The 16,793-nt window shown below is 37.9% G+C and overlaps 1 protein-coding gene across 1 annotated transcript; it reads left to right on the top strand.

The window, feature by feature from the left end:
• Window positions 1-738: 738 nt before the first annotated feature.
• On the top strand, window positions 739-16,747 carry LOC131785545 (sentrin-specific protease 1). Its single transcript, XM_059102458.2, has 22 exons — window positions 739-843; window positions 1,223-1,259; window positions 1,762-1,798; window positions 2,504-2,715; window positions 3,992-4,178; window positions 4,615-4,814; window positions 6,012-6,172; window positions 7,299-7,477; window positions 7,967-8,009; window positions 8,595-8,657; window positions 9,110-9,194; window positions 10,174-10,206; window positions 10,782-10,838; window positions 11,459-11,524; window positions 12,031-12,147; window positions 12,717-12,854; window positions 13,226-13,291; window positions 13,739-13,818; window positions 14,039-14,117; window positions 14,712-14,762; window positions 15,827-15,871; window positions 16,411-16,747. The coding sequence occupies exons 1-22, from the start codon at window positions 755-757 to the stop codon at window positions 16,471-16,473; spliced, it is 2,088 nt and encodes a 695-aa protein (XP_058958441.2). The 5' UTR covers window positions 739-754; the 3' UTR covers window positions 16,474-16,747.
• The last annotated feature ends 46 nt before the right edge of the window (window positions 16,748-16,793 follow it).

Genomic DNA, 16,793 nt, shown 5'->3' with positions numbered 1-16,793 from the left:
AAATGAAGTTCTTTGACACACTTCAACAGTCAAGCTAACAATAAAAATAATGGCAAGGTTCTGCATCCAAAATGATCTAAGTTGATATTTTCACAAGTAAACAGGAACAAAGAACATGGATGAATAATGAGAGTTACTCAAAGGGATTTGACTTGGTTACACATTAAACGCATGATTCAACAAAGGATACATAACAAACGTGCACTCAGTAGGACTTGATGCATTATTGAAGATGACACAAAATTTTAAGCACTTAAAAAATATACATTTTGTGGCCCTGAAATATACATATTTTCAATATATTTCATCACAATTTCCGATAATCAGCCGACTCGGAAACTCGTTAGGATTTAAGCACAACCGCTAGTCAGCCAGCTGGCTTGAATTTGGTTGTCCTGTGGGCGTCTCAGCCCGCAGAGCCGAGGATAATTATCCCATATTAAATAATTGTCCCCCGTAGAAATACAGCCCACTATCTATGACGTCACGAGAGACAATTAGGCATCATAATGATTTCACTTAATTCTCCTCTTAAGATAATCGAAGTATTTTTCTTGAAAACAAAAACATGATAATTACAAACACATAGTTTTTAGGACTCTCTGTCGCACACCGCCGAATTCTCGAATAACTTTGAAGAAATGTAATGGGATGAAAAATCGGAGAGCAATGAGTTTTCCTCCATAATGTGACGTCACACTCGCCTGCATTTGACCAGTGGTTTTCTGATGGCGGTAATTTCGTAAGAGCCACCATGTTGGCATCTTTATCGTCTTTTTATGAAAATATTCGCTCATATTCTTTCTCTGGAAGGAAAGCAGGAGACAAACGCCGAAGAGAGAGGTATTTTAATATATCCTGTTTGGTTCTGTGTCTTTTCCTGGGCACGATTTAGAGTTATGTTGGGATTTAAAGGTGTAAATTATGGCGATCCTCATAAAAGTTGATGTGATATTGGGCATAACAGGGCAGCTTTATTTGCAATTTATCCCAAAATATCTGAATTATAGGAGGCTGACTTATCTTTTTCCGGTACGTTATTTGAACAAATACCAAGTCTTTCGTCGAGGGAATGGCAACCAACTTTTGTCATCCGAAACACTTAGTTTCGTTCGTACTTATACAGTGATGTATTACAATAACTTACAAGTTGTCATCCATGTTTACTGCGTATAGATTTCGACTCTTTTAGAATTCATCGATATGCATTTTGTTCTTATAGGGAAGACGAGGATGTAATTATAACAGATGTACTTCAGGTTAGTACATCTATAACTCATAATTCTGGCAAGACTTTAGAATGTGGGGTCTCTTGTTTACATCTAATTGAGTCACTGTACACTGCAGTTCTTATTTTGCGTTTCTTGGTCCTGTAAAGACTTTGCATTAGGTGGATCTTGGTGGTCCTGTATACTTAAGTTTTTCTCCAATTTTAAACAGCAAGGAAGAAAAAGTAAACATAGCATGAATTTTGAAAGGGGAGGTTGAAATTTTGAGGTGTCATATGGTGGTCACATAATTTTATTATTACAAAGGCAGTATCTAACTTTACGAAAGAGTGGAATTTTGAAGAGGAAATTCGTGTAAAGATGGAAATTTAATCGTGTTAAGGTTTAGAGTGCATGGATAAGTGTCTTTCCTTTATTATAACAATAAATGTGCAGTTATTTCTTTTATTGCAAGATGTTGACCAGAGTATTGTAAAAGGCTTAGTTTAACAAAGACCTAATTGCTGAATGCTTTTTTCGTTTTTGACATTAGACACCACCAGCTAAGAGGTTAAGAAATTTAGAAGGAGGTGAGTGCATAAGCAGCTGCATGTATTTTAAAAGAATATGATAAAGTGATAAACAGTTTTATAGCAAACTCTGATATAGTTTTGAAGCTGCATTTTGATACTGAAGCCACATGGTTGATAAAACAAAGAATATGAGAACATAATAAAGGGATATACAGTTTTGAAGCAAACTCTGAGATGGTATTGATGCTACAGTTTGGTACCGAAGCTGCGTGGTTGATGTAACAATGTTAAATTGAATTGTTTAAGCATTTTTAATGTGGGATAAAATGCTGATATTTAATGGTAGTATGGAATTTGTTCATCTGGGTAATTCTGATGAGTTTAAGAAATTGTTTTGCAAATATTTGTTGAGCAAGGCCAAGCTGGAATTTGGCACATTTACTCTTGTGGACGTAGGAAAACCAATAAACCTGGACAAAACTGCATGCTGCAGGGATGAAAACTGTTAATTGATGCCAGTAGAGAATTGTACCTTAGTGGCGGGAATGGGATGAGTATTCTTTTAACCACACTATCCTTGATCCCCCAGGAAAGGAAGAGGCAAAAGGAAACTTGTCTTTGTTATTTAATGAATATACCATCTTCCATTTCCTCTGCCCTGAAAGATAATGTACTCCCTGCAGTGTAAAAGTGTAACTGTGTGTGCTGTGCTGAGAATAACTGTGTAAATAATTATAACTGTTTGAATCTGTTTCCACTCAGCTGCTGGTGAAAACAGTGACAACAGCCCTCTTCATAGTTTTTCGGATTTTGTTCAGAAGGTGAAAACCTGGTCTGGTAGATACATCTGGCAGTACGTGGTCAAAGGAGATAATCAAGATGTCACTAACACTTCTTTAAGTAGAGACCTTAATGAGGCTGAGAATGAAATTATGGAAAAACAGACAAGTTCTGCATATACAAGACCTATTAGTGTGAGTAAAAGATATTACAGTGCAGTTCAAAGATAAGGGGACTCAGCAGACAAGTACTTATCATATTTCTTCACTTATAAGCTGACCTCGGCTAGAAGCCAAGACCCTAAAAGTTAGAGACCTTCCAACAGACTTGTGTTGTCCAAAAGAAAACGCAAAACCAACAGCTAATTGTAACCGGCCATTTGAGTGAGCAAACCTCATGGGAAAAAAATTAGGAAATGGCTCAATGAACACAAAAGCTAATGAATGAGAATAAACAAAAAAGAAAAAAAAGCGAATCAGTGAAGATGTAAATACTACTACGCAACTGTAGAGACACAACAATACTCTCAGCAATGGAGTGGTTTTCACAACATAGAGGCCAAGTATTTCATTTGTAATGTGAAATGAGAAGAGTTTTTGCCGAGTTGAGTGAGATCGTCTTTCAATGCATGGGAAGCAAAGAATCTGATTGGTGGTCAGAAATACATTGTTGCCATGTCAATTTTAAAGCCTATCACGTAAAGAGCGCTGCAGTCACGGAATTTACGGTCATTTCGCATTAACATTAAATTTGTACTTGTTTTTGACTTCCAAACCCTAGGCTATAAGCCAAACCCCGTTTCTTGTGAAAAAATCTCCCAAACTTTTGTGTCACTGTCTATTGTACATTCACATGTTTGTAATGGTATCAGACTCAAGACTGCTTTTTTTCACATGCATGTTATGGTGTGAAACAATTTCAAGTTAAAATGACAAAAAACTAGGTTCATACAGTATGTGTTTTCTTATGGTTAAGGGATAAGGTCATTGACCAAAGAGGAGGGAGGCAACATTAAAACTAGTGTGTTATTATCTTGAGCAGTAATGTTTTAGATTTATTACAATCATAAATAACTGATGATAAAAACCTCCAGACTTTAGTAGGCACCTACTGCAATTACCAACTCGGGCTCCTTTAGTCAGGATTTGGTATATGCCAGGATGCCTTAGAATATCAAAGAGCTTTTTCATGACTTGAGACTTTTATATGGTTCTGTTTCCATTAGGAAGGTTTCTCTTGTTCTCATTTAACCCTTTTGACTCCTCAGAGTAACTAGCAGCTAGTTTCTCCTTACAATATCACCCTCTGAATCACAAATTGAGGTCATGGGAATAAAGGAAATGATCACTGACTAGAGAAGCTCTTTGTCAGCATCACAAGAAATTTATAAAAAATAGTGTGGAGAATATACACACTTACATTAAGGTGTAGAGGGTTAAGCCATTAAAACTGGTGCTTTCCTTATTGCAGAGCATTTGCACAGACAACTTGGGACAACAAGGGAGTTCTAGATTGACAAGGAAACCCTTGCATAGAAGCAGGAGATCAGAAACATCATCACCTGTACAGTCTCACCCAAGAAAAAACAAGATGGGATTAACAACATCCACAAAGCAAAACTTGAGCATGACAAGAACATCTGAAAGAAAATATGATTGTAAGTTCTTTCTGTGCAAGAATAAGAACTATTTCACATGAATTATGATGAAAATTGTTTTTCTTGTTCTCTCATTATTCCAGTGTTATTATTGGCTAAAATACATGAATGCCATATCAATCATTTTTCTTCAATCGAAACATTGAGTCCAATTAAGTACCATTTATTTGAACTGTCTGCTATGTTGCAGTGAAGATGTATTGAGAGAGAGCAGGATCAGTTAATTGAGAAATCATTGTTAAAATAAGAAAAAAAATAAACAAACGAACAAATTAGTATTTTAGTTTTAAATTTAAGAGCAACACAGTATTATTGGCATGGTGTATTTTTAACCAAAAAGAGCATCCAAATTGAATTAACTGTATCCAATTTTTTTCTCATCTGTTCAGTGTTGTTCATCTAATTGTAACAACTTATAATGCATTTATCTCACCAGCATCAAAATATAAAAACACTCCCAACAGTAGATTGTACAATGCTAACCAGTACAAAAGTGAAAGAAAATTAGAATGCAACTTGCCTGGACCTTCTCAATCTGGAAGTAGGTCTCCCTCAAGATCACGGAAGACCACAGAAGAGACTGTGGGAAAGAGATCTCCGGTTGAAGGGGGGAGATTTACAAGCACAGCAGAAAGGGTAAGACTTGAAATTGTGAGGGGCAAAGTGCAGTGTACAAGTATAGCATGGCTGTTTGTGTTAAGAGTTACATGTACTGAAAGGTGCTGGTGACTGTGGCTAACATTTGACAATCTGAGAGGAAATCATTGTTATATCCAGTAGCTGTTGACTCTGTTTTGACTCACACTCAGGTCACCCAGTCACTCTTACTGCCATTAAAAGTTAGTTTTGCTGCATTTCAAGTTTGCTACTTTCAAGTTCACTACACTGTACATGTAGCTCCATTCATCTTTGAGTTCACTTCATCAATAAACCCAGTTTAACCTAAAGTTTCTAACCTGAATTATTCATGTAAAATCTCATTTGTTCTTGTAAGTTTACACCTAAGTTTAGAATGCAAAAGCAAGAGTAAGAGTTGGTTAAATAAAGGTCTACTGAGAGAGGACATTTCTCGTCCAAGTGGAAGTGGCTAGGCACCAATGCATTGTAAATTCTTTGTAGTTCTAAAGTCTTGAAAGAGTTTTCCTTCTGAATTGTTATTTTTGTTTGGTAGCAAACTTGGTCAGCTGATGTTAGCAAACTCCATATTTGTGCAGCAGACATGTAGTGAACTTAAATGTAGGGAACTCAGCATGTAACAAATTGAGCATAAACCCTAATGGAAAACAGCCCTTTTCAGAACTAAGCTGTTAAATCATTGCTGCATGTACATTATCATTGTTCCTTGCCATCTCTTTAATCAATACACAATACATGTTTCCACCCATTTGTTTACAAGATATTCATGGACATTGTAATTATTCATTTATTACAAATTTATCTTTAAATTAATTAATTATTTACTTATGAGTATTTCTCTATTTCTGTTGGCATCTGAGAGAGACTAAAAGGCTTCTATCTCAGCCTCTCACATGCACCTTGTTACTTTACCTCACCTACAGTACTTGTACAGTATCTTGTGACTTGTGATTTATTTTTACCACTGTGGGTGACTAGCGTCTAATTTTTCCTTGTGATATCACCATCTAAAGTAGCCCTTGATTGTTAAGCAAATTCTCCCACTCAGCACCTTAAGGAAGGTAAAGAAAACACTATGGAGACTATGCATACTGATGTTAGAATGTAAAGAGTTACAACGACCAAAATACCTAACATTTACCTAGTGCATTGTATACAGTCTATTTACAGTGCATCCCTGTTTTTCTGTCATACAAGGTTGTTCGCCTGGAAGAACGAGACAGATACAGGCAGTTAGTGGCTCAGTTTACCAACATAGAGACACCTGATAGAACAGATCGTACAGGGAACAGAACAGTATTAGATGAACCACTGTATGTGGAAACTGACTTTCTTACCAAGACAAGATCCTACGCAAGGTACAAATGATAGTGAACTGGTCAGCAAGTTTTATTATTCCACTACTTTGTCATTTTACCATATTAGGGCAATGGATCATGCAAGATATGCCATGGTATTACACAGTAAAACAGAGCAAAAATACAGAAGGAAAATGGAGTAACAAAATGGCCTCTGGGAACAATCTTAATTGTGTTATTTTTCCCCTGTTTTTTGGCTTTGCTTTTTTAAAAACAAACTTTTACAATTTTTTTTGTTGGCTATGAAACCCTTAAATTATTTTAATGCTATTGTTTTCATCTTTGGTGCATGCCCTATGCAATCAGTAAGAAGCTCAGATGAGGCCATAGGATGTATTTCGAAAACTAGAAGAAACAAGCTAAAAGTTAGCAGAGTAATAAATCTCCTACCCAATGGTTTAACTTATGAGACATTTTTTCTTGTTGCTGGCATTTTCCTCACCCACACAGGGTCAGAAAAATGCAACACAACTTGCAAAATATCCCCAACTATTATAAAAATTATGTTTTCAGCCATCAAATAAGGTTTTTGTTTCCAAGCAGCCAAAGAGACAAAATCTTGTCAAGAGTTTCATCTCTGACCATTTTGCATTATATTGACAGAGTTGAACTAATTTTGGTTTTAGTGTGGTATATTATACTTAGAGTTGGTGAAAATTCAGGATATTCACCTTGCAACTTCACAGCTTAGTTTGATCCTTCAACTTCCAGATCAAATTGTTATTCTCCTTACTGTCAACAATACAATTCTTATAATGCTAGTTCAGAGAATTTAGTATTGGATCCACTAATTATCTCCAAATTGATATTCTTCTTTATTCTCGTCACTTATCTGGTTAATATTGTATTGATTTGCGAGGAGAAATTCTGTCTTGGTCACTCATGGGAGTTCTAAGGTTAAATATCCACCACTATTCACCTCCACTTAAATGAATAACTGTGTATCATGATACAATAACATCTTCTGCATACATTGGCATTTAAATTGCTTTCCTCATGTTATCAGTGGCATATACATGTACAATACCTCAATTGTAGCACTGAGATGTCAGAAAAACCAGTAAACAAAATCACTCTATCATTTGTATTTTTTTATTGAATAATGTTGTATGGCTCTACCACTCAGGTCTGGAAGTGGAAGCCTACTGTCACCAAGATCTACCTTAGTGTCACCCCCCGTGTCATTCACTATTCCAGCCTCCCCTCCCCTGTCAGCAACAAGGTTGAAAGTAACAGCATCTCCAAGGAGATCAGCCAACAGGTCACGTAAGGTCACAACAGATGTTAGCTTGTATTCAAGACCAGGTTTGTATTAATTTAGTGTAGAGTTCTTTTCAAAGTTAAGATGTGCTGGGGTGAAATATTTGACAGAATGAGGTCTAAAAGTATTTTGCAAAGCTGAAACTTTTGTACGTGATGTTTCTCGCAGTAACTCACCCAGTGATATAGAGAAAACTTGCAAGGTATAGAATTTAAACATTATACAAAGATTCTTTTGAAAATTGTGCCTCTGTCTGCACAACCTGGCTGCATGTGACACATGTACTTGTAGACTCTTTCTGACACAACTGGTTGACTCAGTACAGGAGTGTATGAACCCCTAGTACACAGTAGATTTCTAACGAGTTCATAATCAAGTGGTTGGAGAGTCTCACTCCACCATCTGAACTTCACGTCCTTAAAGTAGACTTAAATTTTCTTTTAACTGAACACTTGTATAACAGTTTTTTTAAAAGTAGGAGGTAGGTTTATTTAACTCCATGTTACAGTTTGAACTGTATTTGTGGTTTACAGGTACAACCAACATATCGCCTCCAAACAGTATCACCAGATCTAGGTAAATTGAACATTATACTTCATGCTTTGCAGAATTGTATGTAATGCACTGTGTGTTCACTACTTGTGTAGTTGTGTTGATAACCCTTTGGCCCTCCTTAGTTATAAACAGAAAACTTTACATCGTCTCAGACACAGGTGATGATATTGGAAGAATTTATCAGCTTGGGAACGTTATCTTGATATAGGACCTAATACTTTAGTCTCATGTACAAGAAAACTTATGGCAGATAGTAGGGAGAATTACAATTTGGATGTTGAGAGTTGAAAGGATTAATGATCACAGCTGCATTTTTTTCCTACTTCTAAGCCTATTCAAGGTGTTCCGTTGATGACACCGAAGCGCGTTGGTAAACAGTGCGATAGTAGCGGAGGAGCGAAAACATTGAGAGAGACTTGGGTCGAGTCGAGCCGAACCTACCTCGTTTTCGCTGTGCCGCTACCATCGTGCCGTTTTGATATTTCGCTCCGTTTTTTTACTGAACGCCCAAAACAGGCTACCTACTTCTTAGAACCTACCTATGAGTCTCCTTGGTCTCCAATTTTGTAATTTTACACTCATTTCGTTCCTTCTTTTTATTTTAAGCAACAGGACACTGGACACGTCTGATATTCGCAATCCTTTTGATGAGGACTGGACCACAAGATGGTATGTGTTAGTAAAGACTTAATCCTACTCCTGTTTTCACATGTTATTACTTATCAATGGCCTTTTTTCTGAAGTGATAAGAAAAGGAACACAATTCGATACCATCAGAGAACCCGCCAATTTTTATGGTCCTCACTTTTGTACCCTCTGTTTCTGTGAATGTAAATTTTTGGCCCGCTTTGATTCGTACTTTTAAGATATTGCACTACAAACATACTTGCAATACTTAGAGTACTTACTACAGGGGGCAATTCAGTGTTAACGCGAGCGAAAAATTATCTTTGCCCACATATACAGGGTACTCTTCTTAGAAACAGGATCCTTATCTTTATGAAGAGAAATACTACAAATCTTCCCATGACTGCTGTCTAAGAAGGACAAATGGACTTCTGCGTGCGCGTAGAACGAGAGTACTCAGTACTTTGTCATTCGTTTATTTTTTCGGTTTACAGGCGAAATCTCCTATCAGAGGATAGTTTAGCCCGACAAAGGGAGATTTCAAAAGAAGAAAAGAAACTGAAAGCAATAAAGCAAAAGGTAACAGTTTTGCAGAGTTGCTCTTTAATAGTGAATGTCGGTCGTTTCGCCAACGGTCGTTTCGCAAACGTCTCTAGTCAGTTCGCAAACGTGTAGAAGTCAGTTCGCAAACGTTATAAACATTTATGATGTGTAGAAGTCAGTTCACACACTCTGTAGATTTGAGATGTCAACGTTTGAGCATACATTAACTAACTTTATAGCTTAAGTCATACAGTCTTGTGGTTGATTTCGCTCTATCACAGCATTTGCGTGTTGCATGTACAGTAGCTGTAATCCGCAAATCAATCTACCGATATGAAACAGGTCTTACTGTTGTTGTGTTCGATCAAGAAGCTTTGCTCTTTAAAGGAAGGTCCACAACTACCAAGACACGGGATAAAAACTGCCCATTTGATAATGAATTATACTTTAGCGAGAAATAAGCTGTGAGATTTCACATCCAATAATTTATGCATACAACGTGTCAGTAATGTAGTATTCTGAACTGTGTAGTTAAACCCAGGTTGACATGCAAATGTTTATAACGTTTGCGAACTGACTTCTACACGTTTGCGAACTGACCAGAGACGTTGGCGAAACTACCGTTGGCGAAACGACCGGTTACTGTTGTGTTTGGGGTGCACATTGTAGATACATCATTAATCTTCAAAAAGCCGTGCGTTGATTTAGAAGCGAGCATTTTTAACCTCAAAATAGTAAATTTTAAGAAGTATAGTGGGCCAATTTTGGACAATTCTTCTCTAATTTATGGCTCTTCAAAGCGAGGTAGCGACGGCGAGTCGTCGAAATCGCTTTATGAATAATTAATGATGTCTTAGATGTTCCTTTTTTCTTAGGCTCTGATTTGAATTAGGGATCGACAGTTTTATCGAGAGGAAAAACTTTCATGTTGTCCTACGGTTCACATTCATGTAACTATAATAAGTACGACAATAACGGTGATACTGATGGCATTTCCATTACTTCCCTCTTTCAGCGAGAAGAAGAAACGCAAGCTATTAAAGACAAGGTACAGTTTTATGCACTGTAGAAATCTACAATTTATTATCGATTATCATAGACTGACTGGTCTTGTATTTGTTGAGATCTCGCCTCCTTTGTCTCACACAATAAAAAATGACAGTGTAATGTAGTCTACCAGGATTCCTTGTGCATTGAAACTTCCTAAGTAACGAAGTGCTAGGACCAATGTAGACGTCTTTTTCTTGTAATAGTGATGCATGCACGTGATTATCAGGGTTACGGGATGGAAAATTGCCTTCTCTATCGTAGGGATTCCCATAGGAAGGATATATTTTTTTAGGACTTTTATTATAGAGCTTCTATGTATACCAGCATGTTATTGTCTCGTAAACCGAGCTGCCGGTACAAGCTTTACATGTGCAAAAAATATGTGGGTTTTAATGTTATTTTCAAGTCATAAACGTGAAATGAAGGGGGTTTTTTGTCCGCCTAGTCGAGGAAACGATTAAACAAAATGATTTCCAAGTATATTATTTGGTGGATAATTTACATGTACGAATATGGCTGAAATTTAATGTCTTATATTATTTGATATTCATACTTGCTTGTCTTTGATTTTAGATAAAGGAACGACTGAGAAGAAGGAACTTAGGACTAGACGAAGATGAGGAAGAAGAGGTATTTTAAATCAGTGCTATCTTTAAGTTGTTTACACAGCATCGACGCTTTAATTTCGTGGGTGCATGATGTACGAGAAAACAGCCCACGAAATGAGAATGAGCAAGGTAAGAGCAAACTGCTCATGACAGAAAAAGTCCTCTGGGAAAGTGGGAGTTAATATTTTTTGTCTGCTCTCTCACTCCAACTTTACAGCGCTTTAAAAACGTTTCAATGGAATTATCCATTTTGAAATTATCTAGTCAGAAGCCTGAAAAACCCAGACGATCTTTTAATCCTGAGACGTGCATTTCACCGGTGTGATTGTGTTCTCTTCGGGCTTCCCCTGCGTTTGCTCCTTCAGTTATATATAATCTGTGAAGTTGTGCATTGTACACCAAGTATCCTTTTCCAACTGCAAGAATCGTTATCTCGAAATTCTAAGCGATATCCAGCCAAGTGTTCTTTCAACTGAGAGGGACTCGTTCGTGTTCACACATGCACGTGATCTTTTCATATGCGCTCACGTTACAAATAGTTTAAGTGACATCAAACGCTTTAGTTACTTACTTGGAATACCTTAATGGTTAAATGTAAATTCGTGCTAAAAAGTTTATGAGATTGCATATTTTCTTTACCAGGCAGAGGAAGAAGTAGAAGAAATAACAGACTCGTTTGTGCCGCTCACGGATGAAATGGAGAGAATGGTGAGTTCAAAATGCTTTGACTTACTTTCTTACTTTCATCCTTACTTAGGAGCAAGGGTGGCGGGGTGGAAGCAAAAGCCTTCACTTCTCACACGGCTTGGATTACATGTGGTTTGAGTATTTTTATATTGACGAGTTTTGTTTCTGTTTCTTTGGCTTTGCTCCCTTCAAACGAGTCAACGCTCACGTTTTCGAAACGTCAGTTGTTGTCACCAAGACAAGAACACTCTCTCGCGGACGATCAGATAACACAATCAACAAAACATAGATAAGCCAATCACGAACAAAGGCGGGTAAAACTGGAAAGAATAAGAACGGATTGCTTTTGAATTAAGTTGAGATACAATTGGCAGAGTTCTTTCAAGTTATTTTTGCAGTAGGAACGTTCAAAGAAATCATCCTGTCGGTTACGCTGTAGCGACTTACAAAGCGTTGACCTAGCCCTCTGTATTAGTTACCAGGTTTTTGTTTAGAGGAAGGGTTCTTCATTCAAAATCCTTCTTTAGGTTGATGCAGCACTAGCCCCTGGGTATTCTGAAGATCCTCTTGTCGAAGGCTTCCGAGTGACTCTGAAGAGAAGTGACGTGGCAACACTCAGTAATCTGAACTGGCTCAATGATGAGGTAAGCTGAGGTGAAGGGTATTTAAAATTGGCATTTGAAGATGAGGTGGAGACAGCTCGGGCATACGGACTGTATTCTAGCTCCGGAATGGACAAGCGGATTGGAGAACTAGCGTGGGCCACTGTGTTTCGTCATTTAAGTCAAGGAGTCAATTCACGTCTCACATTGCCCCTCCCCTCTTGGGAGTGTGATTGGGTACTGGCCAACTTTCAAGGAAGTTTATGTGGTAACGGGAGAGGATGGACACGAAAGAGGACTATTACAACTGAAAGTAAAACGAAGCTAATTGCTTCGCATGCGGGAAAACGCGAGTGAAGAAGTTGCGAACGGTTTTAGTCTGAATATGATTGGTTGAAGGGATGGCGCGAATTTTTTGGGCCAATCACATCGCGAAGTGAGACAAAACCAAATCAATCCCAGATTAGTTTCGAAACTCAACTGAAAATTACTCTAACATGATAGCTAGGGGATCGTACTCAGAAAGTTATCAAGACATAAGAGATGGCTGAGGCGTTTTCAGATAACAATACCATTTGATTTGTGTTTTTTTTACGTCAATTATCTTGCAGATAATCAACTTCTTTTTCAACCTGATCATGGAGAGAAGCAACCAACAAGGAAATGTGAAAGTGCACGCCTTTAATTCATTCTTTTATCCGAAACTGATCAAATCAGGATATGCCAGCCTTAAACGGTGGACGAAAAAGGTAAGGAACATGATTTTGTGCGTGTTTCTTCTCCACGAATTGTGGTCACCTTAGTTAGTCCAGTTAAGCCCCTTGTGCTGCGAAAAGATAACCTGATCAATGTTTTCAAGAGATTGTCGATTGATATTTTGAAGCTGCTTTTGTTGTTGGTATTTATTTAATAACAAATACCTAGTGAGTAGTCAGGCGCGATTGTGCACAAGCCGCGCTTCTACAAGCCTTGGAAACCGATGAGGACCCCCCAAGGGGAGGAGTGCTTTTGGAGCATTTGTAACAACTGTTTTAATAGTTTATTTAGTTCTACACCCTTTGGTAATAACAATTGTTTGAAGTGTTTGGTTTCATTCATTTTGTATTTGATGTTGTTGTAGGTGGATATTTTTGCGATGGACGTGGTACTTGTTCCTATTCATCTAGGGATGCATTGGTGTCTCGCGGTAAGAAAGTTCACTGTAAAACCTTTCATCCCCGTTCTTGTTACTAATGTTGCGTTTTTTAGCCAATTCAGATCCTCCGACAAGGCATATTAAATAATGCAATTGAACAAAATTAGATATTCACTCGAAGATCGTTTTGGCCTCTGTTCACACTTGGCAAATAATTTTGTCCTCACTGGAAATCTTGTAAAGCCATTTTTCATCCGCACTACGACGATAAACAACGGTGGTATCAGCGCTGCGTTTTCAAATGTAAGAGAGTGTTTCAGGACATTTACATTTGGTTGAACGGCAGAACTATGAGAATGAATACGACGCCGTGAGGACGTAATGATATGAATATTTAGGCACGATTATTTAGCTTTATTCAGGTTGTTTGACTCAACATGGTCAGTTCAGGTCAAGTTATAGACGGCTCTCTTATAGTTTGTTCTCTTCGTTCTTCAGGTGATCGATTTTAATAGGAAATGTATCTCATATTACGACTCGCTCAAAGGTTCCAATCCACAATGCCTGTCTGCACTAAGGTGAGAAACAGCACACCCTTTCTCTCCCCCCCCCCCCCCCCCCCCCACCCAGGTCCATTTTACCAACCGCTGGACCACTGCGTCGCGCACCAGTATGGAGAAAAATGAGATTAAACCGATAGAAATAATAATGATTAGAAAAAACTAAAAGTTGTAGTGTTCCATCTATATCCACTTCCATCTTGTGGAAATTCATTGTCAGGCGTGTTCTTTTTTTTAGTGACTACTTGAAAAATGAATCACTGGACAAGAAGAAAGTGCCGTTTGACTCGACGGGCTGGAGGACAGTTTCTCCAAAGGTGCTTTACTATCAAATTATGCTTCGTCAGTTTGTTTCTTTTAATCCCTGATCAAATTATCAAACCTTGAACTTGTCCGGCATTAATGTTTATCCTATAAATAGTAGGCCGATAAACTTCTTACATTTTAAGTGTAATTTCCGCTTTCCAAGTAAATAATGTTTGGTTCAGTACTGCTTTTTGTCAGCCCCATGCACTGGAAAGAAGCTGGGTCGGGATAGCCCTATCACGTGCTAAGTTTTACTTTCCCAATATCTTCTCGCCCAAAACTCTTGCTTGCGATCGAAAAAAAACAGACTACAAGCAGTCCACTGTAGACCTCGAACGTTTGATATCCTACGCAAACCTCCTGTTAAAGTCGTTCGTTAAAGTCGGCTTAGTCTCCGGAAGTTGACTGCAACCAGTGTCTCGCTTCAATTTTGGCCCGGTATCGCAAGTCTCGTCAATTTGAAGCATTTTCGCTGACCCAAGGAAATTCGCAATAACGCGACTATTTCCCTGTGATGAAAGGGTTAACCTCCAAAAAAGATATCCTTTTCTCGTTTTTTTTAAAGATAGAATTGATATCGTCAATTTTTTTTCTGTGGTTTACAGGATATACCAGAGCAACTTAACGGATGTGACTGTGGAGTATTCGCCTGCAAGGTATAATTCAAGTTTTCGTGTTCTTTACACTGAATCGCAAGAACCTCCTTTTGTTGTTTCTGCCAAATTCGATGGTTTTACTACATAATGTCTCAAACCGATCTCATCTTGTAGATAGAAATAAGGGAGATGGTAAGTTTTGAGCTTGGTAAAGAAATAAAAAAAGATGTTTTTTCGTCTTGTCACGAGCGTGGGACAAGGAAAAAATTCTGAGTCTCCACGAGGAATCGAACCTCAGACCTTCGGATTCCGCGCTCCTGTGCTCTACCACTGAGCCACAGGGACTCCACGGTCAGCGAGTTTTATTACGAAGTTCATATGACACGCGTCCTGCATACTGCTAGGATCAGCATTGTCGATAGCGTAATGTTTGTAGATAGAAATAAGGGAGATGGTAAGTTTTGAGTTCGGTAAAGAAATAGAGAAGTCCTCATGGGGACTCAGAATTTTTTTCTTTGTCCCACGCTCGTGCCAAATCTCCTTTTGGTATACGACACTTATCAATCACGTCTATTGTGTGCATTTTTTCGATAATTTCCCACCTCTTCTTCCTTTTTCCCTTTGTTTCGAACATTGTGTTCGTTTGCCTCACTTCATCAAGGGTGTGAAAAATCCGTTTACGAAAAAAGAGTCGAGTCCAAACTCGGTAGAAAATATGTGTTAAACTTGTTAAATGAACCACAACATTTGGCCAAAATAAATACTCCGAAAATTTTTTAAATTCCAAACAAAAAGGTAACGAATTTGCCCGAACGAAAGCTCGAAGACGACTAAAACTCCGCTATAGTAATCGGTACATAAGGGGTAAATTTCCTGGATGACAACGATGCTTAGAAGATAAAATGAAGAAATTGAAATGGGATTTAGCGGTGGACATTCCACGAGGTGGTTCCTTTTGTCCACTGATTCCTTTTGTCCACTGATTCCGGTTCAAGCCGAATTTAGAATGTTGGACTGAATCTAATGAAACTTAGTAAGAAACTTCGTATCTCCGAGCTATGTTAATTCAAGATAAACTGTTAGTAAAAGATAATTTTCGTTTTTTCTTCTTTCTCTAATTCCAGTACGCAGAGTATTTATCACGAAGAGCGCCTTTCGATTTTGACCAGGTATGAATATTGTAAAGAAGAAATTGAGTAGCCGCCCTTTATGCGAATTTTATTTTCGGTTGTTGCGCAACATGGCTCACAAGTTTGAGAAGTGAACGAGTGAAGTACATCTACCATCAACTTAAGCGAATATGTAATGCTCGGTTTTTTGTTGCAACCATTTTGAAATCATTGATGATCCTTGCAAGCTGATTGGTTCTCGGCAGTGCCGTAATTCGGGAGCTTCTATGGACACAATTCCAAATTTTATTGAATTTGATGCGACCACTGCATTAGGATCAGGCTCAGTGGAATTAAACATTTGAAGCGTGTCGCACTTAGTGCTCAAATGAAGTATTTGCAGCTTCAGTTTAAGCGCGTTCAATCAATGAGTATCATTTGTCCTTTGTCTCAGCCAGTTAGCATCAAGCAATTTTCTTTTCATATCGTTTCCTCCGTTACTTTCGAGCCATTTCATCCCCAATCGTACGAATCAACTAAGGAAGATGTGTGAAACTACAGGAAGTATTTTTGCTTACATGTATTTTGCTCTTTTCTAGAGACACATGCCTTACTTCAGGCGTCGAATGGTCTACGAAATTCTAACAAAGAAACTCTTGTGAGAGCCAACCGCTGAAAGACTCGGTTCTTTGTCTTACTGATCGATTCCTTCGTAACGCGCTCCCTGAAGTCACTAAGAAGGACTCGCAATTTACGATTATTATCCCAAATGTTCTCCCACTATCTATTTATATTAAGCGAATTTACGAGTCTATCTTAATACTTTTCGTTATGCTATCGTTAAAACTGTACAGTGAAGCATTTTTTGAAAATGAAAACATGTAATTAAAGTTGGTTAATGTCTATGGACCGTTTTAAAAGCAAGAATATTAAAGAGCAAGAGCTGATTGATACATGTCAACTAGCTTTCACAGATTGTTAT

This window comes from Pocillopora verrucosa, chromosome 10 (assembly GCF_036669915.1).
Source record: "Pocillopora verrucosa isolate sample1 chromosome 10, ASM3666991v2, whole genome shotgun sequence".
In the NCBI taxonomy this organism is placed as follows: domain Eukaryota; kingdom Metazoa; phylum Cnidaria; class Anthozoa; order Scleractinia; family Pocilloporidae; genus Pocillopora; species Pocillopora verrucosa.
The sequence above is the reverse complement of the archived record's forward strand: the minus strand, read 5'-3'. Positions and strand labels throughout refer to the sequence as shown.

Bases quoted from the DNA above. Each gene is read 5' to 3' on its own strand.
- LOC131785545 (XM_059102458.2), top strand. From the start codon at position 755: ATGTTGGCATCTTTATCGTCTTTTTATGAAAATATTCGCTCATATTCT. The intron at 4,815-6,011 runs GTAAGACTTGAA...CTGTCATACAAG, and splicing joins TTACAAGCACAGCAGAAAGG to GTTGTTCGCCTGGAAGAACG. The intron at 10,207-10,781 runs GTACAGTTTTAT...CTTTGATTTTAG, and splicing joins CGCAAGCTATTAAAGACAAG to ATAAAGGAACGACTGAGAAG.